This window comes from Colletotrichum karsti (genome assembly GCF_011947395.1).
Source record: "Colletotrichum karsti strain CkLH20 chromosome Unknown Scaffold30, whole genome shotgun sequence".
Lineage (NCBI taxonomy): Eukaryota > Fungi > Ascomycota > Sordariomycetes > Glomerellales > Glomerellaceae > Colletotrichum > Colletotrichum karsti.
In genome coordinates, this window is record NW_024065930.1 from 111,535 (window position 1) to 132,774 (window position 21,240).

Sequence of the window (21,240 nt, forward strand, 5' to 3'; positions counted from 1 at the left end):
AGGAATAGGCCCAGCCCCAGGCCCAGGCGCACCTTGCACCACCCTGTCGATTCGGTCCGCCGCCCAAAACCAAACACCCAGAAAAGAAGAGAGATCCATATCTCCTGAATCTTATTCACCATGTCGTGGGAACTCTCTCGCCGCCGCATTATTCGCGCCGTCAACGGCAAATATCTCTACGGACGTCTTGTATGCCATTCTCTCCCATTTCAGTATCTCGCATGAGCACCTGTCTACTACACTTCGCGGCCCGTTCCACCTGCTTCTTCATGACTTGGCATTCCCGAGTCTGAATCGCCTGTCTTGTCCGTCCATGCCCATCCATTCTTGCGTCCGCTTCCCACCTTGAATTGCTTCACCTGCTGCCGTCAATAATTGCGCCGACCGTCGACTGACACATCGCTCGCCATCTAGCCGCTACTTCACGCAGTCATCTTCCTTATCGAGATGGCGCTTGTCGCCAGGCTGGTTGCCCGCTTCAATCAATACTACGATGAACGTCCACGTATGTCGCACGAACCCAATATCCTGCCACAAGTCTCCGAGACCGTACTGACACTTCCGCAACAGTACTCACCATGATGGTGACCAACGCCATCCTCGGTGGCATCGCCGACACGACCGCCCAGACGATCACCGCCCTGCGCCAGAAGGCCATCCGCAAGCCCGGAGGATTGGACAAGGACGACAAGTTCGCCATCGAGATCCACGAGCTCGACCGAAAGAACCCCTTCTCGGACAAGGACCTGATCCCCAACTCGTCGCTGCTGCCGCCCCCGTTCGACTTTGAGCGTCTCACCCGCTTCATGGCCTACGGTTTCGCCATGGCGCCGCTGCAGTTCCGCTGGTTCAAGTTCCTGTCCACGACGTTCCCCATCACCAAGACCAGCGCCTTCGTCCCCGCCATGAAGCGAGTCGCCTTCGACCAGCTCATCTTCGCGCCGTTCGGTCTGGTCTGTTTCTTCTCCGTCATGACTGTCGCCGAGGGTGGCGGCCGCCGCGCTGTCTACCAGAAGCTTCGCGACATGTACGTCCCGACGCTGAAGGCCAACTTCTTGGTGTGGCCCGCCGTTCAGATCATCAACTTCCGCCTCATGCCGGTCCAGTTCCAGCTCGTAAGTCTTCATCGCGCCGCCCTACACGATTCAGGAATACTGACCATCGCTAGCCCTTCGTCTCCACCATCGGTATCGCGTGGACTGCCTACCTCTCCCTCTCCAACTCGGCTTCCGACGTCGACAACCGCCCAGCGGCCAATGAGGACGATCACATCCGTCTTAGCTAGAGGGACTCTTACAACATCTATATGCTTTGGGTCTGCTGGTGGCACGGGCTGGGACAGGTCGCAGGTCGCACAACACTGCAGGCATTTCGGGGGGCGTTATACAGGTTCACTCGATCGCTACTAGTAGCACCGGATGCTTCGAGAGGCAGGCGTTTGGGTTCAGGCATGGGCATGGGGTTCCGACTCCAGCGGTTCTCTTCTTTTCGACGTCATTTTCCCGTCATTTTCCATTTGTCGTAAACAGCAATAAATTGCATTGATTTTCGGGAAACATGATGCGGAGTCGACATTTTGCATCGTGATCGAAGTTCCGAAGTGTGGTCTGAGAAGTGCGGTACTTGCGGGTGATGCAGAAAAGACGCGGTCCATCTCTCGGTCTTATTGGAGTTGTCTGATCAACGCCCCGGACGACCCTGATGTCCACATCCAAAGACAGTTCTGCGAGTTCTGTCTGACAACAGCGTTAAGTGCGAAAGGTAGCTAAAAGAAGCTGATTGTCCAATAATAGCAGCGAAACAGGAAACGAGCAGCCAAGACACTGCAGGCTCGTCTGGCGATGTTGCTCGGTCCGGCAAGGAGTCTGGTTCGTGCTTGCGGTAGGGATGACTGGCGACAATCGACCGGGGTGGCAGGTGGTGAGGATGAGCTGAGGCAGCTTATCAGACAACCATCACGTCACAAACCAAGGCGGGGCAGCTGTGCTTCTATGAGTTGCAGTGGGAAACAGCTGCTGTACCAGCACCACAGCACCTGGACCAGGCTTCAGTGTTGGTGAACCTGGAAGCTCCCCACTAAGACAAATCAACCCCGCCAACAAAAAGACGACCGAGAAAAAAAAAAAGTCATGCAAAACACCCCGCCAGCACAGAGCAGTCAGAGCACCCCACCATTTCGCCGTGCCGTTCCATTTGGACAGGACCTCTCAACGTTGTTGAACCACTGAAGGTGACTGGATTGACCTGAGGTGCAGCGTGCTTTCCCCCTGGCCGCCTTAGCTTGAAGTGCAGCGTGTGAGTGTGTCCCTCCATCCCGTCCATCCCTGGGTTCCATTTCCTAAATATACCTCACGACTACTTCTTCTTCGTCTTCCCATCTTCTTCTCTTCTCCTCTTCAACTTTTCTGCATCACCCCATTACAATTGCAATCATGTCTCTCTCCAACAAGCTCGCCATCACCGACGTCGACCTCAAGGGCAAGCGCGTCCTCATCCGCGTAAGTCGATACCTTACTCTGCCACTCTTTCAGTGCCCCGCGCCGTGCTGTTTGCTCTGCATGCTGCTACCCCACCATGACACCCTACGCATGATCCCGGGTATGACTTCAAACCCCGTTCCGTATTCTGGCGATACGGAACGGCCCGCGGTTATGTTATTCGACCCGGGGTAGTCATTAGCCGCGGGCCTTGCACGCAGTTCACTTTAGTAGTCGGGACTCGAGCTACGAGACCATTACTGACAACCGCCCTTACAGGTCGACTTCAACGTCCCCCTCGACGCCGACAAGAAGATCACCAACAACCAGCGCATTGCCGGCGCCGTTCCCACCATCAAGTACGCGATCGACAATGGCGCCAAGGCCGTCGTCCTGATGTCCCACCTGGGCCGCCCCAACGGACAGGAGAACCCCAAGTACAGCCTCGAGCCGGTTGTTCCCGAGCTCGAGAAGCTCCTCGGCAAGTCCGTCCAGTTCGCCAAGAACTGCGTCGGCCCTGACGTCGAGGCTATCGTCAACAAGGCCGACAACGGCCAGGTTGTCCTGCTCGAGAACCTGCGCTTCCACATCGAGGAGGAGGGTTCCGCCAAGGACAAGGACGGCAACAAGACCAAGGCTGACAAGGCCAAGGTTGACGAGTTCCGCAAGGGACTCACTGCTCTCGGTGATGTCTTCATCAGTACGTCCCACCTCATCCACCACCATCGTGTTGGTACCGCAGCTAACAATAACCCCTAGACGACGCTTTCGGCACTGCTCACCGTGCCCACTCCTCCATGGTCGGTGTCGACCTCCCTCAGAAGGCCTCTGGCTTCCTCATGAAGAAGGAGCTCGAGTACTTCGCCAAGGCCCTCGAGAACCCCAAGCGTCCCTTCCTCGCCATCCTCGGTGGTGCCAAGGTCTCGGACAAGATCCAGCTCATCGACAACCTGCTGGACAAGGTCAACACCCTCATCGTTTGCGGTGGCATGGCCTTCACCTTCAAGAAGACCCTTGAGAACGTCAACATTGGCAACTCCCTCTTCGACGAGTCTGGCGCCAAGACCGTCGGCAAGCTCGTCGAGAAGGCCAAGGCCAACAACGTCGAGCTCGTCCTCCCCGTCGACTACGTCACCGCCGACAAGTTCGACAAGGACGCCAAGACCGACTCTGCCACCGACGAGTCTGGTATTCCTGACGGCTGGATGGGTCTCGACTGCGGCCCCAAGTCCATTGAGCTGTACAAGAAGGCCATCAACGACGCCCAGACCATCCTCTGGAACGGTCCCCCCGGTGTCTTCGAGATGGAGAAGTTCGCCAACGGCACCAAGGCCACCCTCGACGCCGCCGTCGCTGCTTCCGAGAGCGGCAAGATCGTCATCATCGGTGGTGGTGACACGGCCACCGTTGCCGCCAAGTACGGTGTCGAGGACAAGCTCAGCCACGTCTCCACCGGCGGTGGTGCCAGCTTGGAGCTCCTCGAGGGCAAGGCCCTCCCTGGTGTCGTTGCTCTGTCGAGTAAGTAAACAATTCCTCGCCAGCGTAGAAGAGTTGGCTCCGCCCTGTACGACTTGATCGGTCTGATGGATGGGGCAAAAAAAGGTCGAGCTGGCAAGCCCAGTCTGTAGGCCCGGTAAAGCATGGATATGAAGTGGTAGCGGAAGCCCGGAAGAAGAAAACGGGCGGTGATGATGAACGTAATGCCCCGTATCATGTCCTAGAAACCTTCACGAACAGAAATAAAAATCGTAAAAACAGAGAGTCATGGCGTCCCAGAAGAGATAAAAACCTTGTGTCCTGTTTTGAATTTCGTCACTGGTGCTCCGCCAGTCGTCTAGAGCTTGTACGTAGTCTATGCCCGTAGTCCCAGCCAGTCGGCCCGTTCGTCACTCCCGCGTTTCCTCTCTTTGGTAATCTCCCATCGATGCGTGAAATCAGCGTCTCTTGTTGGATCAGCGTCTCTTGTTGGCGTCGACCTTCTTCAACTCCTCCCTGGATCATTGTCAGTTCCGTTGTACGCTCGGGGCGGTGGATGGACGCCATACTTCAACTGCGCGGAAAAGTCATCGCTCGTGTCATCGTCGTCCCAGCTCTCCTCCCAAAGGTGCTGCGTCGTGCCGGTACCGCTGCCGCCAGCAGCCGCCTCGGTGTCCTCCTGGGCCCAGTCTGCAATCCGCACGTCAGCCATCAACTCGTTTCCTCAATGATTCCACTCATTCCGGGCGCCACGATGCCGTCCGTCCCTTTTGGATGTGTGTATAAACCACCGCCACCGCTGCCCTCGCAATTCTCAGGCAGATGGGAAACTGCATCGTAGCGTATGTATGGTGGGCGGAGAGAGAGAGAAGAGTCAGGACCTACCATCGACGGGGAAGTCCTCAAACTCGTCGTCCTCGCCCAGCGCGGGCTTCTTGGCCGCCGCCGCCTGCTGCTGCGTCGTCTCCTCGGCCTTGGCGTCGGCCGCGGCCTTGTCCTGCGCGGGCTTTGCGTCCGAGGAAGCCATTGTGTATGTGTATGTGTGGATGTGTGGATGTGTTTTGTGACGGGAGCGTCACGTCACGAGCTTTGCTGTTTTTTCGGGAGCAAAGATTTGTTTTCGGGGAAGGAGGGAGAGAAGTGTATGCAATCACTTCTTCGTCGGTCGCGGGATCGTTTCGTGGATGAGGACGTTGGTGTGTCGTTGGCGCGGCGGTTTGTGTGGATGTTTAGTGATGATGGAAAGCAACAGGCGGGCTGCTGGTGGAAGGTCGTCGAGGGGCGGGAAATGCCGCTGCGCTGCTTGATGGGTGCGGCAGGTCCCTAGGCGGCCACTGGAAGGCGCAAGCAGCGTTGGGACCTGAACCTGGACCTGGACAGATTGGAATCGGGGGGTGGCTCTAGCTTGCTCGCCTCACCCCAGTAGCAGTCATCCCCAACATGAACCTCACCAGCTTCCAGCTTCAAGCTTCATCTTCCTTTCCTTTTCACGAACAAATAATATGCCGCCTTCACACGTACTGATCCCTTCAATTTGGCTACTTGAATTCCATGAGTCTCCTGGTATCGTCTGATGGTTGATCCGTTCCGTTTTCTTCCGAATCATGTCCCATACCTCAACGGCCCTTCTCCCGATAGCTCAGGGTGTTTTCTCTTCTCATCGAGCAAAGGTGATCGATCTCCCAAACCAAAGCAAAGGTGAACCACATGGTTTCGTTCCCCCCTCTGCTTGCTTAGAAGGAAGGAAGCTCCTCCCTCGCACATTGGTCACATAGACCCATCTCCCAGTCGGTCTGAAGCCACCACCGCCACTCAGGGCAGTCCTTGCGCTCCTCGCGGGCCTTGTCGCACCTCTCGTTCCAGCGGCAAATGGTGTGGCCGCAGTCCTGTCTTTTGGTTCTCCACTTCGAGCACATCGTGATGCTGGTGGCTCGTTGGTTCTGTTGGTAGTGGTTTGGTGGTTTGGTTGGATGGTGGTATGGTGGTATGGAGTTTTGTTTGTTGTTTGTTTTGAGGTGGCAGGGAGGAGGCAGAGACAAGGTGGGTTTGATGAGTGATGAGTGATGAGTGTTAAGTGATCAGCTTGGTGATTGTTTTGGCAAGTTCCCAAAGGGAGGAAAAGGCCTTTTTATATTGTTGTCTTTGACGCTGCCTTGACGACTCATCCACGGCGTGGTTACAACCTGTTTGAACAAGGTTTGTTTGCTGGGTGGTACGTCCCACAGATGTCGTGGATCGTGTGAAAACCGTAAAAATACCCGGCTAGTCTTAGGTGTTTCGCTCTGATGTTGAACTTTGTGTGTTGCGTGGAATGTGGTAGGATGTATAAGACCACCATGATGGACGACCATGAGAGACGACCGTGAGGGATGACTATGAGGGACAGCGATGAGGGACGGCAATGAGGGGCAAAAGTAATAGAAATGACATCAAACAATAGTACAAGGTATTGGGCATAAGCAAACTAATCAAGGCATCGTCTAGGTAGCTCGCCGTCTCAGTCTCAGCTTTGAGCTCTACTCGTCAGCCAACGTCTCCTCTTCGGCCTCTTCCTCTTCGTCTTCCACGTCCTCTTCGTCCATCCCCTCGCCTTCGTCCTCGCCTTCCTCCTCCCCTGCACCTTCATCAGCGCCTTCCTCGTCACCTTCCTCCACACCCTCCTCATCATCGTCCTCAACGCCTTCCTCATCGTCCTCTTCCTCTTCGTCGGTGGTCTCGCCGCTATTTCCCCGTGCCGTGTCTACACTCCTTCTCAGGTTGGGAAAGAGCATCGACGGGGGTGGCTCCTCGTCCCAGTCGTCAGGGATATCACTAAGCTCACTTTCGTCATCAGCCGAGTCGTGGATGCTACCCCGAGGGCTGGATGCTGCTGTGACTTGACCCCCAGGCCCCTCTTCCTCGTCTTCGCCGTCATCTGCTTCAACCGCCGTATCGTCCTTCATCTCGGTGTCTTCACCATCTTCGCGCTCTTCTCCACCTTCGACTTGCTCCTCCGCATCGCTGCCCTCATCGACATCTCCGGGTGGTGTCTGCCCGCCATTCCTGCCGCTCGAGACCGATCCCACTCGTGATTTGGACGGCGCCACAGCTGACTTGGGCGTCTCGCCGAACCGCGCGAACGCTTGCTCTGCCTTGCGGATGATGTCGGGTCTGCGGACGCCAAGTCGACGCCTGGGAGCAGCCTCAGGCGCGGCTGCCGCCTTATCACCTGTATCTCCATTCGTGCCTGAGTCGTGTGCAGCCGACGGGTTCAGCAGGTTGCCGAGAGAACTCATTGGCTTCAAATCGTTGCCGCCGTCGGCTTCTTCCCTGGCACGGGCCCTGGCGCGTGCCTCGAGAACTTCGTGAGGCTCAGGGCCGGGAAGAGTCGGGCCAATCTCTTGATAGATGAGCGCGTAGCAGTCGTTGATGAGGTCATCAATGGCTCCAGCCTTCATAAGTCCGCCGTTCAGTTTCTTCAACTCTATTGTCTCCTTGAGGCAGTTAAAAGCAGGAATATCCGTTGATGGACCTCCCGCCCATTCGGTGATGCGATCGGCCATGATCTCCAGCTCTTCCATGGAGGTCGACTTGAAGGAGTCCTCCAATGTTGGGGCGATGTGGAATCCTTGCCTCAGCAGTCTGAGATAGGCCATGCAGCAGTACTGCCACAAATCGCTGAAGTGGTAAAAGTCGGCCCCTTTCTTCCGAAGACGTCTCAAAACCATCTCCAGGTTGACCCTGTCGTTCATAACCACCAGGAGTTTGACCATAAACCGTATGTATTGTGCAGTATACACGTGGTGGCGTCCAGGGCGTTCGGCATCGCACTTCCAGACGTTCATGACCATCGTCTTCGTGAACATCGACTCTCGAAGCACGTTGAATGCCGCCTTGGCCTGCACAAGCTCGGGTGACTCGCCATCTTCGTCAAATAGCAAACGCGCGTGACGCATGATGATGCGATGCTGCCAGTTAGACTTGTCCTTGTCCCGCAGGTGGTGCAAATTCCGGATGACGTATTCTTCCCAGTCCTCGATATCGTCCATAGTGATATCGTCGCCTAACTCCATGCCAAATGGTTGTCTCGACAGGATGTCAGCGCCGTCTTGCCAGGTGAGGTCGCCTCTGACAACAAGCTTGTGGATGATCGAGACGATTTTGTAGTGTGGCTCCAGAATGGGGTCACTGTGTCGTGACTTGGGCACGGCAGCGACAACTTCAACGGCGTACTCCAGAGCTGAGATCAGGTAGTCTACTGATGGTCGCGTCTGACGGTCTTTGTCGGTCAGTTGATCGAGAGGCTTTTGGTACATCTTCCAGAGACACTTCGTGAGCATGAACGAGTTCCTTGTTCAAGTTAGCATAGCTCAATACATCTATCTGCAGTTGACTTACCTCCAGTCCTGTGGCTTGCGTCGCATGGCTCGCTTGAAAAGCCCGGCGGCGTACTTCCAAACCTTGTAATCCTGCATCTGATCGTGCAGAACCTTTTGGAAAGTGCCATGGCCCATGTTTTCGATGAAGAAACGTTCGTGGTCTGCATGCTGAAATGGTTCCATCGCGAGTGGCTCGCGACTCGAGGCATACAATCGCATCGCAAAGTTGTGATATAGCTCGTACAAGGGATCCTCGTCCTCGTCGTCAATATCTGCTTCCCAAGAGTTGGAAAGAGCAAGAGTATAACAGTGAATCGAGTTGCGCTGGAATTTGAGCAGTTCGCCACGCTCCTTGTTCATCTTGTCAGCTGACCACAACACAGCTTCGTCAAGCTCGTAGTCGAAACACTCGGCCAAGCGAAACCACGCATCCCACTTGTCCGGGGTGAACTGGAGTTGGAGTCGCAAAAAAGTTGCCGCAAGTCGCAAGTCATCAGTAGCGCCAGGCGTTTGTCGCTTGCTCAGGTCAACTTGTTTAAACCTCGTAAGCGCGATCATCCCCAGAAGAAAGAACCAGCCGTGTTGAGCAAGGGCGCTTTCTGGGGTGTTAACAGCGACGACGTCCAGCTGAACACTGCTTGTGAGAGCTTGGTACAATCGCAAGGGATGAATCGGGCGCTTGAGGTACTCGGTGAAGTTTCTGAGGTTGTGGATCATCTGAGGAGTCGACTTGGTCTGGCCGATGGCTCCCTGCATGTGTTCGATGGTCGTCTTGAGATCCGACTTGAGAAGATCCTTCCTGGGCATTCTCCTCGCCAATACCGTGATCTTGTCAACCAACTGCATTGCGTTGCGCTTCTCGAGTTTCTCAGGCGGGCATCCGTGGTCCTGGACCTCCCCAACGCCAACGCCAAGCTTCAGGCCGTGAAGATCGTAGAGGACCTGTCCTAGGTAGTCTTCCCAATTCTCGATATTCTTGAATTTGAGAAGCTCCACACGCATCATCTTGAGGAAGATCTTGTTGGAGGCCTTGCAGCATTTCCTCAATCCAAGAACTTGATGGATAGCCGACAGATAGTCCGCCAGTTCCATCTCTGGCTGGGGAAACATTGTTCGGTTCTGATTGACCCCAACCTTGACCACAGTGTATTGGAGACACCACACCCGCACCTGGATCTCCCGCAGCTTGTTGAGGAATGCCTGGAACGAAGGGCTGCTTGGTGGCACCCGCGTCATGCCGATGCGAATCTCGTCTTCGTGCATTGCTGAGGCGTGAAGCATGCAACTAAGCTTGGCGAGAGCCGCAGATGTCGTCTTCAGGTGTTCGTCGTCAACAATGTCGTACGCGGAGTTATCGTTCAGAGCCAGCGAGAGAGCTGTAATGAGCAGATCATCGAGAGATTTCAGCATCTTGAGTAGCAGCGATGGCCTAGTTTCCGGCGCGTTTTTCAGATAGCTGTCGCTTCCCAGGTCGGCAGTCAACATCTCAATGGCTCTGAGCTGGCATGAAAACTGCTTGGTAGAATACTTAATTGTACCGTAAGCATCGCTGAGACGTGACCACAAGAAAAGTCGCAGCTCAGTACTGGTACCTAGCAGAAACCTCCAGAGGTCTTGCAGGCCCTGCGAAGCGAAGTCTTTGATAGGAACTTTCTTAGGCTTGGGCCGTCCGGAGCTGGTGCCTTCGCTGTGTTTTGAAGCATCTTCCTGCGGCACTGACACGTAGACTGATCCAGGATTGAGAACGGGCTCCAGACTGTCGATGACAGCAATAGGATCGCTGACGTTGTCCTGGAAAAGGCCGAGAAAGAAGTCCATGGTAGTCAGTTTGGAAATTTCCCTGTCGGCCGCAGCTTCGGAGATTTCTGGTATCACAGGATTGTTGGGCAGCAACAGCTGATCGACATGTCCTTCTGCAAGGAAATCCCGCAAACTTGTCCAGCACTGGAGGATGTACTCCCTGGAGGCGTTCTCGGTCAAGGTTGTAGAAAAGATGGCGGCCCAGAGAAACCGCGCAGTCAGCTTTTCGTTTCCCTCCTGTGGGCTTCCACGGAGCAGAGCCGATGCAATGTCCAGCCAACGACCCAAGCGACCTTTGGCCTCGACACGAATACTGTAGTCGACAACACTGTTGGGGTTCGTTATTCTTTCATACACGTCGAGATGGATCTCGAACAACATCTCAACGATATCTTTGATGAAGGCGAAGGCGTTGTCCTGCCCGTCTGACTTGCGCGCACACTCCATGTCGTAATTGATAGCTTGGAGGATGTCCTGGTCGAACCGACTGATAACCTGAACGACTGCTGTCTTCATAGCATCCGACCATTTGGTCTCGAGATAGCTAGGGCAGATCGTCTTGATCCACTCATACGCGACTTCTTGAGCAGTCATCCACGAAGCGTTGACGCGCTTTGCAAAAGCTGTGATTCCCGGTGTATCCTTGAATGGTGGTATGACAGACATTTTTTGTGAGCCACCCTTGGCGTGCTCAAGGAACGATGACAAGCTCAATGACGCCTGAGCCTGCTTGTTGAGTAGAATTTTCGCGTTTTCTTCGCTGAAGGAGTTGATGGCATTCCGCAGGTCTGTTGTGGCGCTGTTCTTGATGGCTGCTGCCCGCTCATCCGATACCAAGGAGTCCAGCACCTCGCTGATCCGGTCCAGAGTATCCTGATTTGTTACACCGATATTTTCTAACATGTTCTTGGTGGCTTGAAATAGGTTGTGGTCCGCCGCTTGGTACGGAGCTAGTTGAGACGCTTGAACAGCGCTGGTATCAATGACTTCCTCTGCGGCTGCCGTTTCTCTGCGTCGAATGCGCTTGCTCCTCTTCTCGACAAGACTTTCATCATCTTGGTTCTCGGGAATACCAGCGGCTGACTGTGACCGTTTTCTAGTCGGTTGAGAAGCGCTTCGTCCCTTACGAGTTTCGCGGGTGGTTTCGGGAACCTTTGGAGGCTCTTCCTTTGGAGGCTCTTCAGGGGCAGCCTCCTTGTCGTCTGCAGTCTTATCCAACTCTGCGGACTTCTTCTCCCCATTGGTATCTTCGGGCTTTGTCTCATGATCGGCAGACCCCTCTTTGGCCTCTGAACCATTGACTTGGCTGTCCTGTTCTGGCTGGCTCTCCATGACGACATCCTCATCGTCTTCCATTTCGGGGAGCTCGATTACCACCGCTCGGCTTGTTTGTCCCTTCTCGAGAACAAATTGGATCAGCGCCATGCCGAGATCTACCCACGATGCGTTCGGCAGCGTAATTGTTAGGCGGGTTGTACCGACTTCTTCGATTGTGGTGCGTGCAGACTCAAGGTCTTTGATCGGGTTCGGGAGATATGGGATTGGATCGAGGTGGCGCTTGATAAAGTCGGGCATCTCGCGTTTCACCCATGGGCCCATGATGGGATGGGACAAGGCCATGTCGTCGGCCAAGACCTTTAGCTGCTCTTTCAATTGCTGACCGGCGAATCCTTCCACGAGCGACGGAGGCTCGACCTCTAGGACAGCAGGGTCATCGTCGAGCTCGATGGCGGCCTCTAGGCAGTATCTGCTTATCCTGGAGCTTTTGAGCGAGGCAGCAACGCGCGCTGTGCGTCTCCAGAGTTCGGCATCGGAGGGATCGCGGTCGAGGGCGGCGTTGAAGTCGGTCAAGGCATGTCGCATGTTCTCGATAGCCTCATCTTTCTCGAAGAAAGAGTCGCCAACTGCCCGTGCGGCATGGCGGGTTTTGTCGAGCAGAAACTGGCCTCGGTTCTTGTGTGCTAAGAAGAAAGCCTGGGGCAAACTGCTGGTAGTTGTGTCCACTTCAGCGACTTGGAGGTCCAAGTTGCCAGCGAGAGCGGCATCGGTGATGAGCTGGTCGGGATGTTCCTCGGCTCGGTCGTACTCGGTGGCAGCCTCTGGGTATTTGAAGATTTCGGACTTGAATAGGTCGTCGTAGGCATCGGCGGCTTCGTCGAAAAATCGTGGGCCTTGGGCATGGAGCTTCAGAGCTGTCTGGAATCGTTTCAGAGCTTCATCGACCTACAATCATGTTAGTACAAAAAGGGCAATTGGAGGAGTGGGCGCACGCACGTGAAGCTCGCGGGTAGTATCGATCTCATCGTCCACATTCTCCTCCGGTTCAACGTTGATCGCCTGGAAGGCTGGCTGCAGTCTGGTTAGCTGTAGCTCTGTCTGACTGGTCGCATTGGGATGGAACGAACCATGGCTGAGCGTTGCAGCCCCAGAGACTGATGTTGACGAGATGAGAATAAGACGAGATGGGAATAATCAAAGGACAGAGGCGATGTTGCCTAGGGCGATGACGAGCGACAATGCGACGAGCGACAACAACGGTGTCGAGATGGATGTAAAGTAGCCCTGGAGGCACAGGCGCGTAAGAAATCGGTGCTCGACGCGACCGAACTTCCTCTCAGTTACAGTGCCTACCTAAATTGGTTGCTTCGGGTACGTATTCACGCTACGTAACCACACGGGCTGTTACCTAAGCTACTAGGCACCTTGAAGGTGGTGAGTGTGGCGCAGCATCACGTGCTATATTCGCTCCATCCTTCCCCGGCTCCGACTCCGACCCGGCCCCGCTATTCCCGGTCAAGATCCAGTTTTTGAATGCCGGACCGGCTAACTGCACATCCGAGCGTAAGATGGGTCCAGTATCTCCTTGTGAAAACCTCAAATAACGCAGTCAGGAAATCCAAGCGACCTGGATTTTCTACATTTCAAACCCTCGAGGACATGCGCCACGCCTGATCGACTCAGGTTCAACGCCGCCCTTTACCGCGATTACTCCGATGCCGAGCTCGACGCCGGCTTCCAGGCAGCATCTGCTTATTCTAGAGCTCTGGAGACGAACCTCCCGCGCTGCTGGAAAGGTGATTGCAAATGGGCAACGCAAAACGAGTATTGCGGATGAACCGCGAACCGCGGAATCGAAGTGTGAAGGGGTTTAACTAGGCTTCAACGAGGTCGGAAGTGTGCGATCAGGAAACAGTAATCATTGCGAGACTCGAGTATCCTGGTTAAAGAGTTTTCACCAGCGAAATTACTGCATCTTCAACCGTCCATTAATAACTTCCGAGTTAGGCGTCTTGGTGCATGGCAACACATACGACGCGGCCAATGACCTTGACATGAGGTATGTAAGTGACCAGAAAAATCACTGATTCCTTTGGAAGCCTCCCTTGATGAAAACCCGCTTTCACCCGTCTAAAGTAAAAATGATTCGAAATGTGCGCATACCTCGGCCAAGCACATGTAAAAGACTCAGTTGCTTCGACGGAACAGACGAACTTTGGTTCCAGCAGACAACCTCCCAAGACATGGTCATGGTCTATTTCAGTATAAGGTAAGGTAACTTGGCAGCTGATAAGCTACTGGATAATGGCAAAGGTGATTGCGCATGAACCATCTCACGTTTGTCATCTCAGACTGAGACGCTACCTTGTGCGATCTTTTGCCTCAAAATACATAAACTTCCTGGTCCACAAACAGCTTCATCGCATGGCTTTGTAGGCTGATGATAACAATACCTCGCATCATGTCGGCCATATCCATACACGATTCACAAGATCACCAAAGGTACCTCTGAAGTCACCAAGCGGCTACGAAAATCAGAGGAATAGCACTCAATGATTCCGAGGACAGAGGTGGCGAGGGCGAACAAGCAAAGGGGACGATGGGTATAACAGAATTAGCTTTGTACCCACTCAGGTTACAGACAACCACACTGGCTTTTGAATGTCATTAAGTGTTGATAGAATTCAGAACATACGTGCCATTACTGACCTTCAACTTCGCGTCGCCAATCGTCACATTGACTTGGCAACTGGTTCGCCAACGTTGCGAAGGATAAACAAGGCGCCAAGACGGCAAGCCGACGATACAACCTCAAATAAGGCTTAGACTTTACTTGGTTTCCTCAAGGATGCAACTTCTTCCCAATACAGAAGAGGCGTTGCTTGACGATCGAGCCAAGTGATCGAGCCAAGTCTTGTCCAGATCTGCCTTCTCCAACGCGTACCCCGCGCTTCCCCAATATCACGACAAGTAATATGGAGTTGGAACAACCCCCTCAGCAACCGTAACCCATGAACAGAGTCGCAGATCTCAGTAGTTCATGCACAGATGACAACGCAAGGTAGCATGTTCCAAAGCTGTGGTTTCTTCTCCACGGAATAAGGATGGGACGGACGTGTGGAGGAGGGTCTCCCCGCAAAACTCGTCGTGGGGGAGTGGAACCGAACACACCTTATCCAGACTCCGGAACACTTGGTTGAAGATGACTTTTCCAAGGGCAATTTGCTTTACAAATCACAAGACCAACAAGCCGGATCGCTTCGACAGGCCGTTCATCCGCTCAACCGAGAACTTCGTCCTGCTCTAGGTATGCTGCATGGCCAGAAGTTCTGACAAGATTCAAGGCCTTGGTCTGGAGCCATCCGAAGGATTTGGGTGTTGTGGGGTAGAAACATGACACGAACTGCATTCCGTTAGCTTCTCAACTCTGATTGGGGTAAAATTGGATACAATTTGCTTCTTATTGGCTGTTCCCCGCATAAGGGTGTGATGACCCCTTCGCAGTTCTGGGGTTGGGATGTGGGAATTGTTACCGGGGGGCATTCATCACATTTGCTGTTTTCTTTGCCCCCAACGTTCCATCAGGAAATACGCCCGGTCGACTAATTGCGCCAAGAATGCTTCCCGGAATAATCCCTCGTCGTCGGCACACCACTTCCCCGAAGAGCGGCAGACAAGTCGTGCGCCAAGATGCTGGGCTTTTCTTGGTGTTATCTCGTCGCCCGGAAAGGATGAAAGCTTGATACCAAAACCAGCGGCACGACCGGCGTCGCATCGCATTGTGCCGATGCTTGTTGGGCGCCACACGCGTAGGTCTTGACTTCCGGCCGAATCCACGGCGAGAAAGAGTGGAAGACACGGCAACCGTCTGAAGTCTTTGCCTCAGGCCTGCTGCTCGTAACGACAACCCTCAGCCCATCACGAGTCTGCTTCGGGCTCATTTGCGCCGATAACGAACGGAGTTGGACCATGGACAACTCCACACCGCTAACGTTGCATTCAACCATGACCGCGGGGTGAGAAAACTCTGGGGCCACACGGGGTAGGTAATCTGGAGTCTGGAGAAGGCCGCAGGTCCACGCGAGGAGCGGGAGAAAGACCATCGTTTAAAGGCTGCGGATGCTCCTCTCCCGTCTGAACCTGAGTCTGACTCCCTCTTGACACCTCGCGTCCCTCCCATCGACGAAGTCATCTTCTTTGCACTTCAGCCCCTCGGAAGCCCGCAAAGATGGCCAGAGCCAGCCAGGAGGCCGTTCAGGCTTCTCCTGAGATCATCCGCACCTCGGACGAAAAGCACACCGGTCAAGATGCCACCCAGATCGAGCGCACGCTGTCCGGCGCCGACGCCAAGGTCGACCACATCAACTACGACCGTGTTGACGACGAAATTGCAAAGTACGCCAATGCTACTGGTGCGATCGTCATCACCGAGGAAGAGAACAAGCGTTTGAAGAAGCTCATCGACAGACGCGTGCTTCCCATCATGATCGTCACCTACTTCCTCCAGGCACTGGATAAGGGTACCATGTCCTTCAGTTCCATCATGGGAATCCGCAATGATATCCCGATCCTGCAAAACAACTACTACGTGAGCTACACGACCCACGACTGTATATGTTAGCCTACGTTACTGACAGTGTTGCGCAGTGGGGTTGGCTCACCACCTGTATCTACATCGCCATCCTCTTCGTCGAATTCCCCATCAACTGGCTCATCCAGCGCGTTCCCGTCGCCAAGTTCCTCAGCTTGAATATCTTGGCCTGGAGTGTCATCCTCTGCTGCCACGCTGCCTGCTTCACCTTCCCTGCCCTTATCGCTTGCCGAACCCTGCTTGGTATCTTCGAGGCGGTCTGCCAACCCGCCTTCTTGGTCATGAGTTCGATTTGGTACAAGCGTGAGGAACAGGCCCAGGTTGTCACCTACTGGTACATGATGAACGGCATGCAGCAGATCTGCGGTGGTCTTTTGGCCTACGCCTTTTCCCACATTGAGCACCCCAGCTTCAAGCCCGGCGGTACCGCTGCGATCCGTTCGTGGCAGGCCATTTTCATCACCTACGGCAGTGCCTCGTTCATATGGGGACTGTACGTCCTTTGGAGATTGCCTGGTAAGCACCATCACCTAGAACAGACCGGAAGGGATCGATCGTGGCTAACTCTCTTCCAGACAGCCCCATGCGTGCCAAGTGCTTCTCCGAGACGGACAAGAAGCTCATGGTCGAGCGTGTCCGCTCCAACCAGACCGGTCTTCAGAACAAGAAGTTCCGTGCCTACCAGGTCAAGGAGGCCCTGCTGGACCCCCAGACCTACTGCTACATGCTCATCCAGATCTGCACGACTCTTCCCACCTCGGGTCTCGGTGCCTTTTACAACATTATCATTAAGGACTTGAAGTTCTCCCTCCTTGAGACTCAGCTTCTGGCCATGGTTCTCGGTGCCGTCATCATCTTTACACTGATGACCTCGGCGTGGATGACCAAGAAGTGGAACCAAAACTTGATCACCATGGCGATCTTCCTGATCCCGTAAGTTCTGAAATGCAAAGTATTGGTGGTCGCCACTAACGTAGCATAGATCTTTCATCGGCACGATCGTCATCATGACCGTTCCCAACACGAACAACGCGACCAAGGCCGGTCTCCTGATCAGCTACTGGATTGTCTTCACCTTCTGGGCTGCTCAGGGTCTCGGTATGTCCATGCTGACGCGAAACGTCGGTGGCCAGACCAAGAAGGCGGTCTGCATCACCATGAACTTCTTGGCGTGGTGTGGCGGTAACGCTGCGGGCCCTCAAGTGTTCTTCAGCTGGGACGGGCCTCGTTACCTCAAGGCCTTCACCATCCACCTTGTCTGCTACTCTGTTCTCGTTGGTGTCATTGTTTTCCTCCGCTGGAACTTGACGTGGCGCAACAAGAGAAAGGACAGGCAGCACGGAGCCGAGATTGACACGACTCACGGATTTGATGACTTGACGGACAAGGAGAACCCGAACTTCCGCTACGTCTACTAAGATGGCGAAGGAAGACGAATGTATTGTAATGCTTAAACGCCCCTCAGGGAGAGTCTGATATAGCTGCAAGGCAAGCAAGACGCTCGCGTAGGCGTAATTATACCCCGAATAATGATTAAGGATGTTTGCCTTGAAGTCTCCTGGTATTCTGATGTAATATCGATTGGATGAGCCGTGCGAAAACTAGACTTGTCAAGCCCAGGTAATAAGCAGGTCGTAATACTCAGCCAGACGGGACGGACGGCGGCGACAACGACGAGGACGCAGACGGCAAGGAGGACAACAACAGCAGAGTCCTTCGGTGATGCTAGAAGAAGCAATTGACGTGACCAAGAACTTGAAACAGCGATGAATGTGTCTTTTTGTGATGTGACAAATTTCCTTACTGTTCTCGCTAGGTACCTATCGTGAGATTGAAGAATGGTGTTGCATAATGGAAGGCGAGCAACCGCGGCGGGATGGTCACGTGGAAGCTTCCATTACTCAGTTGCGCCACAACTCCTCACCAGCCACCCGCAGTGACAGAGCTCGGGGCCCGCTCAGGGGGTGATGTGTCCACTAACCACGAGTGACATGTGGTCCAAGCTCCAGTACCTGACGCGTGGTCTGTGCCTTAGGCGAGATGCTTACATAATAAAGGAACTGGAATGCTGGCAGCTGGCACCTCGGGATTCAGGAACATGGCAAACCAGGTTTCTGCTTCTCGAGGTCCACATTGACAGACAATTGGACGTGGAACTGGATGATCGGCCAAGCTGAGGCAGCTCCTCCTGTCCTCACCAGCGTTTCCTGCTTGCCAATGGCGCCGCCCCTTCTCATTATTGTTCCCTGTCATCCACTGCGAATCCAGTAACATTGTTCCAGCCCAGCCCATCAAGCACGGCACAGCAGCAGCAGCAGCAGAGCAGCAGGTTTCCCGCCTGTCACGAAAGAGTCCAAGCTCACCACCTGCCCCAAGTGGCAGACATCCTGTCCTGTCCATTGCGCACTCCCTCCCGTCTGCCACGCTGCCACGCTGCCACGCTGCCACGCCAGGACAGGCCAGGCAATCCATCATCCCTCGCCAATCTCACCGACCACAATTCGAATTGCGATTGAGCCCCCGCGCTCATCCCTCTGCTCCCAGCCATCTCCTTGAAATCGCGATTCCGGTCGGGAGCTGTGATTCAATCGCTCGCGCATGCTCGAACCTCAATCCCCCTAAGCTCCTGACACCGTATCCAGTCGAGCCTTCTATCCATCCAACACAAGCACAGCATTGCTGAAGCTTGACACGCAACACCGCCGCAATGGTTGCGCCGGCCGTGCCTGAGTTTGTCAACCATCTTCACCTCTTTAATCGACCTTTGCCATTCTAACCTCGTCTCCAGGCTCACGGAAGAGGTCCTCTCCGAAACAATTGACGCTCGCACCGACTCCCTCATCTCCCTGCGCGAACTTGGCCCCCCCGACCTCGTCCACCTCCTCAAGCAGGCCACGAGAAACCCAGGCAAGCAGGTACGCGACATCGAGATATAACCGACACTACCGACCTTCAGATCAGTACTGACCGCCTTCTCAAGCTCGGAGTCTACCACCATGTCACCGGTGTAGATGCCTCGTCCTCGGCCAGTCTTGCCGCCTACATCAACACCCTCACGTACCGCGAGCACGGCCAAGCCGCACAAACAAAGATCTCGGAGGGACTGTACTGGTACGGCCAAACCATGCCCATCAATCAACGCTTTCGAAGCTAATTTGCTGGCTAGTTGTTACAATGCCTTCTCACGACTCGATATGCGCGTGCACGTCACCATCCCCGGTACCGTCGAAAGCTACTGCGTTGACGAGCGCGGCGAGAAGCGCAAGGCCACCGACGATCTCTGGCTCGAGACCTACCTCTGCAGTGTTCTACGAGCCTACTCGTACGCCGACGATGGAAGCGGAGAGACCATTCGCAAGATTATGGGTGTGCGCAGGTTCAACCCCGTAACCAACACCGAAACCGAACACCGTTTCCTCAACGCCGCAGAACAGCTCTTCTTCAGAGGTAGGCCACCACCTAAAATCCGGCCATGCTGACACGGGTGCTAACGTCGTTGCAGGATGGCAGCTGGGTTCTGACTCTGTCGTTCAAGTCCCGAACAACGTCTCCAACCACCTGACCGCTGGCCTCCTCAAGTACTTCCAGACCACCGGCCGCTACGCTTCCGGCATCAACCTGTTCGAGAAGCTCAGGGACCAGAACATTGAGGTTTCCTCTCTCCTGGCCAAGGTCCTGTTCATGGGTAACGAGGAAGTCGAAGGTGTCCGAGTCCTCCACCAGGCGTTGAAGGAGTCTCCTATGGACTACGTTATGCTCGACACCCAGGCCGAGTTCCTCCTGAAGAAGGCCCAGACTGCCGCGACCCCGGAACAGAAGGAAGAGAGGCTTCGTTTGGCCCTCGGCTGTGCTGATCGCAGCACCATTGCCGCTCCCAGCGAGTTTGGTACATGGGCGAGACTGGCTCAAGTCTACGTCGCCATGGAGGACTGGGAGAATGCTCTCACCATTCTCAACTCCTGCCCCATGTTCACGTACCAGGACAAGGACGCACCGATCATGCCCGAACCCAAGGACGTCAACCTTCCAACTCTCCCGGAAACACGCCTCGACGAGATCGACAGCGAGCCCGAATCCAGATATTCCGAGCAGGTCGATGGGAGCCTTTTGAACCTTCGAGCTGCCGTGTATAAGGGCACTTTCAAACAAGCTTACGGCATCCTGACCGAAATGACGGCCAAGATTGGCTGGGACCAGCTTTTGAAGATCCGGAGCACGGTTTTCGTCATGGAAGACGAGTACCGCTCCGAAAAGCACGAGCCGCAGCCACCACGCAACCCCAGCACCGACGGCCTTCGGGGCACACCGGACCCCACAACAAACGGCGACCAGTCGGACTCGGACTCCGAAGACGAGGAGAAAGAGGATAAACAAGAAAAGGACGAGACTAAGCCGGATACCGAATCTACCGCCGAAACCTTGACTGCAAATGGCCAGGCGGAAGGTGAGGCAGTAGAGAAGCCTACTCATGCAATCGACCCCGGCGAATTGAAGGGAGACGCTGAAAATGTAAGCCGGCCTGACTCGCACTGCACGATTTCAATATGCTGACAATCACTCAGGGGGCTCAGGACGACGACCACCTGTCCAAGCTGAACAACAAACGGTTGTGTGAGCGCTGGCTGGACAGCCTTTTCATGGTCCTTTACGAGGACCTGCGCGTATACACTATTTGGCGCACTCAGATGGCGCAGTACCGCGCACAGTCTATGCAGTACAAGAAGTCGGCCGAGGAATGGGAAATACTCGGCTCATTGGCCGAAAGACTGCAGCACACGGATGAGGCCGTGGAGGCTTACAGAGCATGCCTCGCTTCGAGATTCAGCCCCAAGGCTTTGACCGGTATCCTCAAGGTCTTTGAGCAGGACAAGAACACCCGAGAGACGGTCGCATCAGTCATCCGGCTCGTCACTTGGCAGTACAGGTGGTACTCGGAGTTCTCCCCTGAGCTTCTCCACACAATCCGGACGCTCATTGAGGACGAAGGCGCGGTCAAGGTCAGGAGCATCATTCAAGCTACCAGCCTACCGCAGAACGTTCTCGACCTCACACATCACTACGCTGCCCTGTGCGCTACCTTCCGCAGCAGCGGTACCGACGGCTAAGTGTAGATTTAGATGAAGGAGTGGAAACCTGGCGACTGACGGTGGCAGTCTGCCGGTGATGAGGAGAAAGGGGTTTGGTGCTGCGATGTCTTCACGCCCGGGACGAAATTAGCAGAATTACGACTTGGTTGCTCATGTTTTCCACCACAACAGCG

At 54.7% G+C, this 21,240-nt stretch overlaps 6 protein-coding genes across 6 annotated transcripts; 4 read left to right on the forward strand and 2 right to left on the reverse strand.

The window, feature by feature from the left end:
* Positions 1-120: 120 nt before the first annotated feature.
* CkaCkLH20_08757 (integral membrane mpv17 pmp22) lies at positions 121-1,285 on the forward strand (the record flags this gene model as incomplete). The annotated part of the gene is made up of 4 exons (XM_038891472.1): positions 121-189; positions 415-505; positions 571-1,115; positions 1,169-1,285. 4 exons carry the CDS (start codon positions 121-123, stop codon positions 1,283-1,285), a joined length of 822 nt encoding a protein of 273 aa, XP_038743108.1.
* A 1,147-nt stretch (positions 1,286-2,432) lies between these two features.
* CkaCkLH20_08758 (phosphoglycerate kinase) lies at positions 2,433-4,003 on the forward strand (the record flags this gene model as incomplete). Its single annotated transcript, XM_038891473.1, has 3 exons — positions 2,433-2,498; positions 2,757-3,177; positions 3,237-4,003. 3 exons carry the CDS (start codon positions 2,433-2,435, stop codon positions 4,001-4,003), a joined length of 1,254 nt encoding a protein of 417 aa, XP_038743109.1.
* A 426-nt stretch (positions 4,004-4,429) lies between these two features.
* Positions 4,430-4,980, reverse strand: CkaCkLH20_08759 (uncharacterized protein; the record flags this gene model as incomplete). The annotated part of the gene is made up of 4 exons (XM_038891474.1): positions 4,430-4,469; positions 4,523-4,643; positions 4,691-4,783; positions 4,839-4,980. The coding sequence occupies 4 exons, from the start codon at positions 4,978-4,980 to the stop codon at positions 4,430-4,432; spliced, it is 396 nt and encodes a 131-aa protein (XP_038743110.1).
* A 1,489-nt stretch (positions 4,981-6,469) lies between these two features.
* On the reverse strand, positions 6,470-15,492 carry CkaCkLH20_08760 (uncharacterized protein; the record flags this gene model as incomplete). Its single annotated transcript, XM_038891475.1, has 4 exons — positions 6,470-8,282; positions 8,331-12,334; positions 12,386-12,460; positions 15,292-15,492. 4 exons carry the CDS (start codon positions 15,490-15,492, stop codon positions 6,470-6,472), a joined length of 6,093 nt encoding a protein of 2,030 aa, XP_038743111.1.
* A 125-nt stretch (positions 15,493-15,617) lies between these two features.
* CkaCkLH20_08761 (allantoate permease) lies at positions 15,618-17,398 on the forward strand (the record flags this gene model as incomplete). The annotated part of the gene is made up of 4 exons (XM_038891476.1): positions 15,618-15,977; positions 16,037-16,496; positions 16,556-16,913; positions 16,963-17,398. 4 exons carry the CDS (start codon positions 15,618-15,620, stop codon positions 17,396-17,398), a joined length of 1,614 nt encoding a protein of 537 aa, XP_038743112.1.
* Positions 17,399-18,666: 1,268 nt separating this feature from the next.
* Positions 18,667-21,085, forward strand: CkaCkLH20_08762 (uncharacterized protein; the record flags this gene model as incomplete). Its single annotated transcript, XM_038891477.1, has 6 exons — positions 18,667-18,710; positions 18,769-18,895; positions 18,961-19,091; positions 19,147-19,427; positions 19,483-20,489; positions 20,543-21,085. The coding sequence occupies 6 exons, from the start codon at positions 18,667-18,669 to the stop codon at positions 21,083-21,085; spliced, it is 2,133 nt and encodes a 710-aa protein (XP_038743113.1).
* Positions 21,086-21,240: the final 155 nt, after the last annotated feature.